Source organism: Talpa occidentalis, unplaced genomic scaffold (assembly GCF_014898055.3).
Source record: "Talpa occidentalis isolate TD23 unplaced genomic scaffold, MPIMG_talOcc4v2.1 talOcc4.6, whole genome shotgun sequence".
Classification (NCBI taxonomy): Eukaryota; Metazoa; Chordata; class Mammalia; order Eulipotyphla; family Talpidae; genus Talpa; species Talpa occidentalis.
In genome coordinates, this window is record NW_023604972.1 from 43,979,881 (window position 1) to 43,994,589 (window position 14,709).

Here is a 14,709-nt window from a genome sequence, read left to right on the forward strand (position 1 = left end):
TCTCCTGCTTCTGCTTCTTTTGGTGACTATCTCAATACTCCTCCCATGGCCCACAGAAGTAAATAATACAACAATGTAACAACTGCAGGTGCCCCATCAGGCAGGGCAATCCTAATGGTGGAGGGCAGAAAAGCCTGAAAACCATTTACCCTACACATTGCCTTTTCATTTTTAAATCACTGGAATAACTTTAGAAAATTTCCCTGGGCCTTGGTCTCCTGATCACAAATGGGGCAGCTGAAGATATGATGAAGGTGCCTGAAATTCCCTTTAGGAGAAATTCCAGTGGAAGAGGCCCAAAACCTTTGCACATATGTTATCCAAGCTGCCACAAATCTGTACCTTCAAGTCAACACCAGTAACAGACACCCCGCCCCACCCAAAGGAACATCTGTTCCTGGTCCTGTCAGAGAACCCTGAGCTACCCCAGGCCTCCAGGAGATCAACCTCCAGAGACAACCGCTACTCTCTCAGCTTGACTCAGAGGACAGGCCCAAAACCCATTACTCCCCACACTACCTGACACATCTAATCCTGACTCACCCTAAAGGCAGCTTCCCCAGTTACTCACCATGGCCAAGTAAGGGGAATACCTCTCTTGACAGCGTCAGCAGTTTCTGCAGTGGGAGACCATCTCATTGGACATTAACTGTAGCTCACCTTTGCTTCAAGACCTAGCAGCAAAACAGACCCTTCATCCCAACAAGACTGTAGAGATGACAAGGCAAGAGGCAGCTGATTCATCCCCAGGTAGACAATCTGGTGGATTCCTGGGGCTGTGAAAGGCAGTCCTAGAGAACGACCTTAAAAGCCAAGATGGACATACAGAACAGTCCAACCTTCTTAAGCATTGCTGGTCTTATGCTGATTGATGGCTGGTTTTTACCTCTCCTGGTCTTGCTTTCATTTCAACACAGGATAGTTTATATTGTCTCCCTCTGAACTTCCAAAACCGACAACTTGCCGACAACCATTTTCGTTGTATCCATTATCTTTAGAGTATGAATTTCCTGAAATTCTAAACGCACTTCTAAAATACCAAAAGGAATACTGAATGAGGGAGCAAAGCAAGGAAGTTACTATAGATTATCCCCAAAATACAGTTGTTCGGCCACCTGTTGGAAGACTTTCCTGAGACAGGGAGAGATTGCTCTCCTCACTTCATCTTTTTAAAAAGTTAGAGGAAGTTCAATGTCACAAATCTGCCTAAAATTCCTAAAATCATCCCATCATCTCTAGTCAAGGAGCAGTTGTCTGTGCCCTTAACTGTTCACAAACACATAGTTTCCCACTTAGAAGAATTTTTTTTTAATTTATTGAAGTATTATTGTTTGACATTGTTTTCAGCATTTTGTAAGTATAGGATTTCTGGCCTCCAGGCACAGTCACGGTAGTGCATCCACATCAAATCACCATTAGTCCACCACCGCAGTCCCTTGTGCTCCCTCCCCACTTTGTCCGCACCACTTCCGCTCCCTCTCTATAAGCTTTAGTTTTTTAGTCAGCTTTCAAGCATTACTTTTTATTTTTTTAAAAGATTTATTTATTTATGCATACAAGAGCTGGGGTATAGGCCAGAGGTTTGAGGGGTGAGAGGATTCACCAGAGACAGAGTGGGGAACAGAACAGGCAGACTGACTGAAATACACTGCTGAGGGGAGCAGCAAGATAGACAGGAGAGGTCTGCTGTGCCATGTGGGTAGCTCCCTGGCTGGGGATCGAACTTGTGCTGCAATGGCTGCAGATAGCTTCATAGGTTGTGTCTTAACCCCTTGCATGACCAGGGAGGCCCCTCAAGCATTAATTTTTAAGTTGACTTTATCTGAACCTTTGTTTGTTTCGTCTATATTTCACACCATGCATTATTCAGTTGTCTCCTTCTACTTTATTTTATTTAGTATAAATCCCTTCCACCTAGAAGCATATGATTTCTTTAGTGTCTTCAGAAATGCTTGCACACTAACCAAAAGAGAAACGTCAAAATGAAAGAAATATACGTCAAAATGAAAGAAAATATGGGTGTATGTGCATTAGGATTCTCTAGAGAAACAGTTCCAATAGCTTATGAATATAGGGAAGGGACCCATTTTAAGGGAACCGGTTCACAAAACTATGGAGACTTGCAAGTCCAAAATCTGCAGTGAAGATTGGCAGAGTGGAGAACTAGGAAAGGGGCTGTCCTGCAAGTCCAAAGGGAGTCTACTGGCGGAATTCCCTTTTGCACTTGCTCCAGGGAGTTTTTTGGTCTATCCGCACCTTCAACTGATTAGATGAGACCCAACCTGTTTTATGAAAGACAATCTGCTTTATTCAAAATCCATGATTTTAATGTTAATCTATTCCAAAAGCATCTTCGCAGAAAGCTCCAGGATAATATTTAACAAATACCTGGGCACCTTCTTCCAGCCAAGTTGACATATAAAGTTAACCATCATCAGGGTATGAGTGAAGCAGAAAAATAAAGGACCTGAAATTGCTCTAGTTCAGATTCACAAAGCAGGATGTGGCAGAGGGCTGGAGCCCCTGGATAAAATCACCTTCTTACCTTTACACTCCCTTCCCCATGACAGGAACTTGCTCCCTACTCCATCCCCAGACATTTGTCTATTCTTGCATTCCACAACTCTCTACTGGCCCTCTGTGTGCCAGGCACTGAAGCTACAACTATAATCAAAAGTCATTTCCTCCCTGCACTTAAAAATGGTTAAAATGGTACATTTTATGTCTATTATGCCACAATTAAAGATAAATAATTTTTTAAGTTACAGTTCTTGCCATCAAGAGTCTCAAAGTCCAGATAGAAAGGACAGACACAAAGCATGGCTTCAAAGTAGGGGTCACCCATAGTAAGACAGGGACAGTCAGTTCTCCCAGATTCATGGGTCAACAGAAACCGCCTCACTCACCTCATTCCTTTTCTTCCCACTGATAATGCTGCTCTGAACAGAAGACTGTCCCGGCTACCACTAAACAGGTCACAAGCAAGATAACCTGAAAACTCACTTCTCTAGTCCTGTAACTTCCAGTAACCCTCTGCAGACTAATAACTTGTCTGAAGTTACAGTGTTGCTTTGTATTTACTCACTAAAGTATCAGTGTGTTTTCACTCTCCTAATTTTTCTTTATGGACAAAAAAATAAAAAAAAAATATTTAAATCAACCATAATCTCACCACCAGATCACACCCAACAGCAGCAGTCAAAAGCGCAGACTAAAAAACTTAGGTGTTGGGCCTCCCTGGTGGTACAATGGGTTAAGCACCATACTATGAAGCAACCTGCAGCCACTGCCGCACGAGTTCGATCCCCAGTCAGGGAGCTGCCCACATGACGCTGCAGACTTCTCCTGTATTGCCTGCTGCTCCCCTCAGCAGTGTATTTCAGTCAGTCTGCCTGTTCTGTTCTTCACTCTGTCTCTGGTGGATCCTCTCACCTCCCGCATCTTTGGCCTGTACCCCAACTCTTGTAAGCATAAATAATCTTTAAAAAAAAAAACACCTTTGGTATTGTTACTTATGACTCTCCTTCATCTCTCACCCACTGTTTCTAATTCACCAGGAAATCCTGTCAACTCTACTTTTAAAATACCTTCAGAATTTCCCTGCTTCTCACACCTCCACAGCTACCATCCCAATTTGAGTCACCATCCTCCTGCCTGCTTCCACTCTTGCATGCCTCAACAATCCTTACAGTAACCAGGGTGGTTGTTTCGAAATGTAAGAGCACATCACAGTTCGCAAAATCCCCCAAGTTGTTTCCCATTTCACTCAGAACACTGATCTGGCCCTGCATTCCTCCCTCACTTTAGCGCCTACTGTTTACTATCCCCTGACTCTGCCTGACTCTCTGCTATAAATTGCCTCCTGCTGTTGCATGTCACCAACCCTACCTCAGTCTCAGGGCCTTTGCACTGGCTTCACCCTCTGTCCCATACCCTTCTCCCTGACAGTCACATGGATCACTTCTCTACCTTCCTCAAGTCTGATTCAAATAACACTTAAAAAAAAAAAGATTGATTTATTTATGCATACAGGAGCTAGGGTGTAGGCCAGAGTCACGGGAGGAGAAGGGCTGAGAGGATTCACTTATTACAGAATATTCTAATATATTCTATAATTTACTCCTTTGCTATATTTATTGTTTAATGATCATCTCTACTTCATTAGAATGTTAACTGCAGTAGGGCAGATACATTTGTCTACTTTTGCTCATGGGTGTATCCCAAGTTCCTGAATCATGTCTGGCACATAGTGGGCACCCAATAAATTCACTAATGAATGAATAATGAGAGCAATGTGCACATCCCCAAAGTACCACTCCCCAGTTCCCAACACCCTGCTTCTCTGAGCTCTAAACCTGGGAAGGAAGTTATGAGCGGCTTTTCCCTAAAAGTATTCACAGAGCCTTTTTAGTGGATGAGTGTTCCTTCTGTGAAGACAATTGTCACTATGGTATATTGGAAACTTTTTATCAGGATAACCTAAATAAAGTCCCCGGACAGAATAAAAATCAATGAGTAATTCCATCTTGGTTGATATTTGATTGGACAGGTTCGCATGTCAAAATATGACTGCAACACATGACCCTTCTGTCATCAACCACTATTTCCTGACACTTTTCCCCAAACAAACATTATAAATATTGCTATACTTGCAGCAATGCCCTGTGGCAGGCGCATAATAGGTGCTGAGTAGTAAAAAGTTGTTCTTTTACATTTCTCACAGGAACATTGATGGGCCCATGCAGACATTCAGTGTTTGTAGTTCACACTGGAGATGGTGTGGGGCGGGAAGTTCACAGGACACACTTAGAGGGGCTCCTCACCAAATGTCCCCAGTGGCGTTCTCTGTTATACCCACTTCTCTTCTAGCAGCTGCCCCTCCCTCAACTCTTAGCCCCCCAACCCCGGCTTGGCCGAGGAACGTTCTTCCCCGGTCATTTCTAGGCGGTGCTGGCAAGGACAAGACTCTTTCTTCATAGAGTAAGTTGGAAAGATAGGAAACAAAAGAGCCCTTCCATAAGGATATAAATTCAGAAATGAATTAATGAGTAGGTGGATTAATGCATTTTACAAACAAAGTAAATATATTGAATTAGAAGAAAGAATATAAACTTTGGAGTCAGAAAAATACAAGTTCTGAATTTCTTAGCCTTAATTCTTAATCTTTCTGAATCTTTGGGAAAGCAGTGTCACTCTTCTTCAATCCTATCTCCCCTCCTAATAAAGCTATTGTTAAATAAACAAACCACCAAAATTGGCTACTTGAGCTTTTCCCCTAAAACATTGGATCAGCAACAGTGACCTGAAATCATTTACTTAGTTTTCTTGACATTGAAAATGTGGAAATTAAAGTCCTATTGACCAGCCTTCAACTAAATGATGAATTACGATTAGGAGATTTTAAGGTATGTTTTAATCAAAATCACTGCATCTGAAACAGCTTTCGGAAATATTTCCTTTCTTAAAGATTTTTTCAAATGAGTTTGAGAACCTGATAACTTCAACAGCTTCCTTGATTTTATGTTACTGAATGTTTTCACTCTACTTATAATGTACAAGTAAATAAGATGCAGCAACACTTACTCTATACACCAACAGTAAAGAAATTAGAATTTTGTGTTAAATTTGATGAAATTTTTTAAAATTTTGTTCCTTTTGAAGTTTTGCTTTATAAATTTGATTTATGAATACCTCTGACTTATCTATTTCAAGACAATACAAGCAAATGAAAGAAAATCATGCCTTTTTGCTTTTGCTCTTTATTTTCACCAACATTTACAGTGAGCTTATCAGAAATCCAATACAGAAAAGAAAGAAAATTAGAATAATACAAATGTCTATCATTTGTATTATTTTTATTTGTATTGTTATTTATAGTCATATTATTATTTATATTTGTATTATTATTTATTTAACCAAACTTTATGATAAACATAAAGTTTGGTTAAATAATTTACAATAAATTCATATGACAGAACACTGGGCTATAGTTAAAGAAATAATGTGGATCTGATTTTATTGGCATGACAATATGCAGGAGACCAAGTAGCATATACACTACACATCTGTTGATATAAATTATAGATTATGTTTTTCTGCTTTTTAGCCTTTTTTTCTAGATTTTAAAAGGACAAGTATATTAGGAAAAGGAGAGAGAAAAAGAGAGGCACCTGAATAGTCATAGGAGAGCTGCCTTCTTAGCCTCTTTCTTAACATTCAGGAACTTTTTTTTTAATATTTATTTATTTATGCATACAAAAACTGGGGTGTCGGCCAGAGGTGCAGGGAGTGAGAGGATTCACCAGAGACAGAGTGGGGAGCAGAACGGGCAGACTGACTGAAATATACTGTTGAGGGGAGCAGCAGGGCGAGTCAGGAAAGGTCTGCTGCCATGTGGGTTGCTCCCTGGCCAGCAGGGAATCGAACTTGTCCTGCAGTGGCTGATGAGAGCTTCATAGCGCTGTCTTAAACCCCTGTGGCACCAGGGAGTCCCACATTCAGGAACTTTTATTGCCATACCTTGGTTAATGTCTAATGTCCTGCTAACCTGTAAGCTCCATCAGAACAGGACTCCTAACTTTGGCCCCAGCACCTAGTCCCATGTCAGACAGGGATGCACAGTCAAGAGTGTATGAATGAGTGGGCAGTGCCTTGAGCTAAGGAACTAAGTTTGTTCTGGATGTCCCCTGCTTCCTTTCCCAAACTGCTGACAAATCAACCACTTAATCATCTGTTCTAGAACTTTACCAAGTATTATCAACCAGCCTGTAGAATTTACCATTTTCTTGTTTGTAAATGATTTGAACTCTTGTTCATTTTGGTTCTCAATTTGCAGTCTCTCTCGGTAGATTGTCAGTCCTTTGAAGCCAGGGACTATGTTCTGTTTTATTCTTTCTGTGGCACCCAGGAAAAGGCCTTTTGAGTGATTGAATTGATGTGGCAAATATAACCTCCTAAGAGAACAAATTAAAGATTGGCATCACTACAATTTAGTAACCAGCACAGCAATTCCCTCTCATGGACCAGGCTCTGTGGTTGAAGCCTTCTGTCAATTATCTTTTAATTTGCCACAAAAATCCTCTGAGGGAAATATATAGCTCCATTTTATAGGCGAGACTTCAACAAGTCTCAGCGAGTCACCCATGCTAGTAAGAAATGGAAGCGATGCCTCCCCGGTGGTGCAGTGGTTGAGCGCTGGGTTGCGAGGCTGCCCGCAGCCTCTGCAGCCCCCGTTCAATCCCCGGCCACCGGTCGAGGGTCCCACATGGCGCGCAGACCTCTCCTGCCGCCCGCTGCTCCCCTCAGCAGTGTACTTCGGTCCTTCTGCCTGCTCTGCTCTCCCCTCTGGCTCTGGTGAATTCTCTCACCCTCCCGTGCTTCTGACTGTACCCAGCGCATGTATAAATAAATGAATAAATCTTAAAAAAAAAAAGAAATGGAAGCGAGATTGGAGTTAGTTTTTCTAACTCCAAGTCCATGCTCTTAATCACCTGTGACCATCCCTTCCGTTCACCCAGCATCTGACAGACAGTGCTCATCTCAAGAAACAAACTGGACACAGACGTATCAGGTTCGTCTTAGAGACAATTTGGTAAATCAGAAAGAACTCTAGAAGGACACCTCGCTAAGGTAAGCTCCCACAGTTCTTGTGTTTGTTTAGTCACCAACCATGCTGGCAGGTAGAGAAGGTAGCTTCTGACTCCGCTCCTGGACAAAAGCAAGGAAAAGGAGAAGCCATAAACTCAGGTGGGAATCATGAACAGCCTGGGTCAGGAAACCTTTAGATAATTCCCTCCCTGTCCTCTGACTTTTCTTGTCCAAATTTATTTTATTTTTATATTTTTTACATCATTCATCTTTTTTTTTTTTTTACAATGTATGCTTTCTCAGCTGAGCTTCCATATGTCCTCTGACTTTTTTAAGTATGTAAGTACACAGAGGAAAGCAGAGTTATTTCCTGGACAGATTCTTCCTGTAGCAGAGGAAGACCCACACACACAAGTAAAGAGAAGGCACTCACATGGGGGACTTGAGGGAATTTGCGGGATAGCAAGGGTAGGGTTGTCCATGACCAGACTCCAAGAAGGGATGAATGAGGTTTGGCTGTCATTACACGGTTCTGGTTGATAAATACTGTCTGGAATTTCCTTGCTGATTTCTTGTTCTCACAACCGCAGGCCCTGATCCCTGTGGTCCACTATGCAAATGCAAATTACCTGAATCGGCTGCTAGTGAGTCACCAACTCCCCTTTAAAGCCGGGTTGGATTCAGGGCAGTTCTGCTGGGGCAGAAGCCATGGCTCCAGGACCCTGCTTCTTTTCCTGTTGGCTGCTGGTGTGCTGGTTGGTGATTATGGTGGTAAAAGGTAAGGGTTTTGTTTTATTCTATGGTGGGTCCACCGATTAATTTATTTCTTAATAAGTGTGTAAAAGGGCAAAATTTGGGTGTGGGATTATACCAATTCATATATTGGAAATATTTATATCAACTTCCATCAGCTAGTGTGGTTGAAAAGAAAGGCTGAATTTTACCATCTGAAGAACTTGGTCCGAGTCTCAACCCTCACTCTGTGATTTCAGGCACCCTTCACCTCCCTGACATCAGTCTCTTTATCAGTGAAGTCACAGTGTCAATAATATTCATAGTTATGGGGGTTGTGAAGATATAGTTCTCATACGAGAAAAATTCTTCAAGCTTAACTGTGAGGTGGGGGGTAGAATTGGATTTGTAATGGTGGCCTTAATGTAGTATGTACAGAGGCTGGTTTATAATGATGCATCCCTGAAATATATATAATGTTAAAATGCAGTTGCTTCAATTTAAAAAAATATTAAACACATACAAATTCCAGACAGTATTCCAGATACTGGCTATGATTGCTATCAAGCTAACAATTTCCACCATAAATAACTGCAAAGTCCACCTCATCCACCACTTTCCATCCCCAGCAGCACAGTAATTTGCACATGTGGATGTTTAGTCTCTGTTTGCTATTTGTTCCTTGTGTCTTGGTGACACTGGGGTTAGCATAGATTCTGTCTTTGAGATTGTATATTACATTCAACCTTCCTGCTGTGCCTATTCTTTTTCCATTCCAACACTACAAAATTGTCAGGGGGCCTGAGCCTTAGAAGGGAAAGAAAAATAGGAAACAGGGTCCTCTCTGGTGCAGAAGTTAAAGTCTCAGTGCTATCAAGCTATTGCCAACCACTGTGGCAAGAGTTCAATCCCCTGCCAGGGAGATGACCTACATGGTGCAGCAGACCTCTCCCGTCTTACCTGCTGCTCTGCTCAGCAGTGTATTTCAGTAGATCCACCTGTTCTGCTCCCCACTCTGTCTCTGGTGAATCCTCTCACATACCTCTGACACCTCTGGCCTGTATCCCAGTTCTTGAACACGTAAATAAAGTAAATATTTTTTTAAAAAAAGAAAAACAGGGAAGGGGAAAGTGAGCGAGGTAGAAGCCTGGGTAGAAAGCTTTCCTCACAGTTGACCTTAGTTCCAGAACAAGGTGTTGCTTGGGAAGGAGAGACCCAGGAGTCATCTGGGTCCTTTACCCATTTCATGTCATGGGCTCACGCAGGTGCTCAGCCAGGTCCGTTACCCCCTAACAAGTTCCCTGCTCCCATCCCGGTTCTCACAACAAAACAGAGAACAGGGGCATCTGAGCTGGTGGTGAGCCCGCCAGAGATCACCCTGTCCAACCTCTGCAGGCACCCTGGGGATCAGAGGCCAAGGAGGTGTAGATCACAACTAAATCCTGCCCCAGACCTCACAAGCAATGCTTGCTGAAACCCACCTAAAAGAGAGAATATCAAATAAACTAACTACCTGACACCTTCTTTCCAGAAAGTGAATCACTCTTCAGAAAACTCTAAATGTGGAGCTAAACAAGTTATGAGATTAGAGGTTTATTCATAATCTTTAAAAAAAAAAAACTAAGATGTGAGATTTGATTTCCGAATTTGCTCACTTTTCCCCCCGCTGTCCTTCCAGTGTAGCTTCCAGCTTCCCACGCAGTCTTGCTGCCAACCCACAGCTCACTTACAGCTCCCCTGGCTCTGCCTGACAGGGTCTCTCGTGAGTCTTCTAACTCGCCCACCACAGCAGCTGCGGCTGCTCCCTCCTCCTGCTTTCAGCTGTTTATTGTGGATCTGCTTCACATCAGGACATTTAAATGTCTCTGAGCTGCTGCCTTCACAGAGGCTTTGTTAAGCTGTATAATTTTTTTTTAAGATTTTATTTATTTATACAAGAACTGGAGTATAAGCCAGAGGCACAGGAGGGTGAGAGAATTCACCAGAGACAGAGCGGGGAGCAGAACAGGCAGGTAGACTGAAAACACTGCTGAGGGGAGCACAGGGCAACACAGGAGAGGTCTGCCATGCCATGAGGGTATCTCTCTGGCCGGCTGGGAATCGAACCCTCACTGTGAGGCTACGGACAGCTTCACAGTGCTGTGCTCAACCCGCTGCGCCACCGGGATCTCTTTCTCTGACTTCTTATGCAGCTTAGAGCAGCGGCCCATCCCCTGCAGTCTGCATTCCACTCTACTCCTGCACCCCCACACCCCACCCCCAGCCTCCCGTGTCCCTCCCTGATTGTTTTGCACAGCCCTGTGTCCTTCCCACCTCTGCGTTCATAGAGGCTTCTAGCACTGTAACCTGCACTTTGTGAAAGGACTAGGCTTTACCTGTAAAATGTGAGATTTGGCCGAGATGTCCAGTCATTCTTTGAGTCTACAGAATGAATTGAGTTAAAGTTTTTGTGAGTAAGCTCATCTCAAGACTTATATTTCTTTCTGGTTCAACTCAGAAAACACATGAGAAGTTCTAAAATTCCACATGCCATGTAATGGAAGACCAGCATACTAGTATATCAAGTATAAAGCTTACTTCTCTTAAAAATCAGTGTATTTCATTATAAACCAGCTATTGTCTGCCCCGAAAACCACAGACTACAGGTAATTATTTAAAAAGAGTTTCTCATCCTTACTTTTTTTAAAGTGCTAGTTGTTGGTATGCTATGAACACTATTCATGTCTAGACTATAATAAACCCATTTAAAATTGATATCCAAACTCCAAGCAATATTTTGACTTTATTTTTTTTTTATCATACACTAATTTTAAAGTAAACAATTACCGTGAATTTTCTGGGTCTGGAATTAAAAATCTCACTGAGCTCCACAAGAAACTACAGAGGGAAACAGTCAACATCTGCCTAACTGTTCAATTGAAAATCGACTGTCTTAGGACACTATAAACCAGTGACTGTTCTAGGTGCTAGAGACATAGCAGTGACCAGAGGGTCAACCTGCCTGCATGGAGTTTCTCCTAACAGCTGCATCTTTTCAGGCCCATCATTAGTGCACAGATTTTATGAATAAAATCTATCTAGATGGGTCCAAAAAATGGGGCTCAGGTTAACAGAATTTCTCCATAACATGCAAGATTAATAATAGTAACCAACACTCACTAAATGAATATCTATGTTAAAGATGTTCTTGAGCACTTTACACATCTTATTTCAGATAATACAACTATTACAGGGCAGGGAGCAGGGCACCCCAGTAACCTCAAACCTGCCTGCTCTAAATAGGTTCTGCCATCTGCCACATTGAGACAAACATATAAGACCTTTAATGGAAAGGAACTTTAATACAATAAGTGTGCAATACAGAAAAGACAAAGAATATAGTTTCCAAATCAAGCACCCAAAGTTACACATCCCCTCAGGGGTAAAAGTGCACCCAAACAGGATTGGCCCAAAGCAAGGCCTGAAAACCTGCCACAAGTCCAAAGCACCTTCTGGAGGGGACCCATAGAAAAGGGTCAGAAGCAGTCAAACAAATCTGGGAAGAAAAGAGCAAAATCAAAATTAAGATAAAAGCTGCCATCACTAACCTCCCCACAGGTCTCTCACCCACATCTGTTTCACCCAGTTCAGGACCAAAAAGCAAGTACAGCTTCTTCACATGTCTCTCTGCTCCATGTGCCTCCTCAAGGTCTCCTTCTGGCAGGATGGAGATCCTGCTTCCTCCCCACTTCAGTCTCTTCTCCAGCTTCTTCTCCTCCCTGCTCAGCTCCACCCTCCTTTGGATGGGGCAGGGAACCTGGAACCTCCCCTTTTCCTGGAGACCACTCTGTTACACAGCAAGCCAATGATAGGTAGTATTATTTTCTCTATTTTACAAGTAAGCAAAGGAGAAGTTAAGAAACCAGTCAGTGGTCACACAACTATGAAGTAGCCAAGCTTCAGGGAGCCTGTTTTTAAACACTATTCTTTTCTGCCTCTCAAATTGTTTTTAATTCGTATTTAAATTGGCCTGCTTTGGCCTGGTTAAGTTTTGTTTTTTTTTTTTTAATTTTTTTTTTAAAAAGATTTATTTATTTATTTACACAAGCACTGGTTACAGTCAGAAGCGTGGGAGGGTGAGAGAATTCACCAGAGCCAGAGTGGGGAGCAGAGCAGGCAGAAGGACCGAAGTACACTGCTGAGGGGAGCAGCGGGCGGCAGGAGAGGTCTGCGCGCCATGTGGGACCCTCCTCCAGTGGCCGGGGAGCAGCCGGGGATTGAACCGGCGCTGCAGAGGCTGCGGGCAGCTTCGGAACCCAGCACTCAACCACTGCGCCACCGGGGAGGCCCTTGGCCTGGTTAAGTTTTCAAAAGAGATCTCATCTTCGACATTGAGTGCCTTTGATAGCATGTCTCAGTATGTTACATAATGAGAAGTATTTGCTGAATATTAAGGCTATCAATGTTCCATCTCACTGAACCCTAATAGTTCTTTCAAACGTATTTTGAGATTTCTCTATTTCTCTCTTCCAATCTCTCCTGCTACCACCTAACGTATTTCCCTTTAATTTCTGCTGTCAGATCTGTTTCCTGATGCATTTTTCTCCCCATAGGACAAGAGGTGGTTACCCCTCCTGGAGGCTCACAAAATAATGTAGACCCTACAGACTGCCAGATCTTTACACTCACCCCTCCGCCAATCACGAGGAAGCCGGTGACAAGGGTCCAGCCCATCACAAGGACACCCAAGTGTCCCTTCCATTTTTTTCCAGGACGATGGCCCAGAGTCCACATTCGCTTTCCAAAAAGACCTTTCCACCCTCCAAAGTGCAACCACCGTTTTCAACTTCATTCATTTTTTGGGCCACACAGACCCTTTCCTCCTCATTATAGATATTTCCCCAGAAGGAAACACCAGAGCGGAAGCTCATCTGAAGAAAGCAGAGAGAAAAGAGAAGCCCCAGACATAAGGAAGCAAAAGAAGCAGATGCCTCACAAAAGACTTTGAAAAGATTTGTTTTTCCAGATTAGGAGCTATCGAGCTTGAAAATTAAGTATCTTAAATGTCATTAACCAGTAAATTTCTCTGTCAGCAGTGAAGATATTGACTTGTAGCTTATTTATATTTGCAAAACAGGAGCAGTGACACTAGTCTTACCCCAACTTTTTATGATTCCAGTATATTAATGCAAATAAAATGCTAAATTGGATCAGTCCAGTAATTCCTATCCATATTAAGATGCCAGAAGCATCAGCTCCCTCTTCTAAATCAGAGAGAAGAATATTTAAATAACTTGAGATCATTGTAAACCGAATGAACACATCGGTGACACCCTTTTGTATTCTTTGGAAAACTGCAAAAGCACATGGTACATTTATAAAACAATCTTCAAAATATATTATAAAGATTAATGCAAAATGAAGTTATGAGGAGTCTGATTATAGAAAATATTTTAAAGATGTCATGAACTGAATTACCTAGCCCCCCAAACTCTTTTTTTAACTATGATATCTATGTTTGCCTTAACTTTAGCTTTTTAAGCAACAAGTGCAAATTAGCTTGATAAGAATCTCCTGTGTTTCTCCTATTACCTTCAGGTAGATACTAGTTTAACTATTAAATTAAATGATATCCAATCACCCTGAAACTTTCAACACGGTTGCAGGCTCAAAAGTCTGATGAAAAGGCCACATGGAGGTGTCATAACTCTAAAACTCCACAAACAAAAGTTCATTCCGTTACAGGAATCTAGAATTCTGAGGGTACAATGTAAGCAACAAATTGCAAATATTGTGTTCATTGGTTATTTCTTCAGCCATTCTGTAAAATACTGCCACTGTTTGTGCCACTTGTCTTGCCTGAAACATAAGAACTTTGATTTTGCCTCTGCAGTGGGCAACCTACACCTGTTCCTTACAGGCACTGCATGCAAAAATTTTTGCTGCCACTGCTGCTACTGCTTCTAAGAAGAGGAAAAAAAAGTTGCATAAAGACATAAGGAAGCTGTCAATGTCTTTATAGAGAAGATATAATTATCAAGCTGTGCTTCCTTGCTATATTAAAAGCTAAAAAGAAAAAAAAATCCTTCACATACTTCATAGCAAATTTGCATTATAACAACAATATTTGCTTCAAAATAATAGGCCTAAATCTTTATTTGAATGCCTCATTAAGAAGCTCTGTATTTTGTAATAATCTTGCTCCCTTTTTTGATTGTTTTTGGTTTGTTGGGCATAACCAGAAAAGGGCCAACCTTGGGCAAACTTGAAGACAGAGAAAGGTTTATATTTGAGTCTCACCTCCAGTGCTGAACCCCTGCTTTGCTGGGGCCTTTACTAGGGCATGCTCGCTGTTCCCCAAATGCAGCTCACCATGGTACTTGTGTGCTTACAGGGACTCAGGCTGCTCTA

At 42.2% G+C, this 14,709-nt stretch overlaps 1 protein-coding gene across 1 annotated transcript; it reads left to right on the forward strand.

Annotated features, from left to right (window-relative positions):
- Positions 1-8,295: 8,295 nt before the first annotated feature.
- On the forward strand, positions 8,296-13,306 carry ODAPH (odontogenesis associated phosphoprotein). Its single transcript, XM_037529312.2, has 3 exons — positions 8,296-8,365; positions 12,912-13,047; positions 13,192-13,306. The coding sequence occupies exons 1-3, from the start codon at positions 8,296-8,298 to the stop codon at positions 13,304-13,306; spliced, it is 321 nt and encodes a 106-aa protein (XP_037385209.1).
- The last annotated feature ends 1,403 nt before the right edge of the window (positions 13,307-14,709 follow it).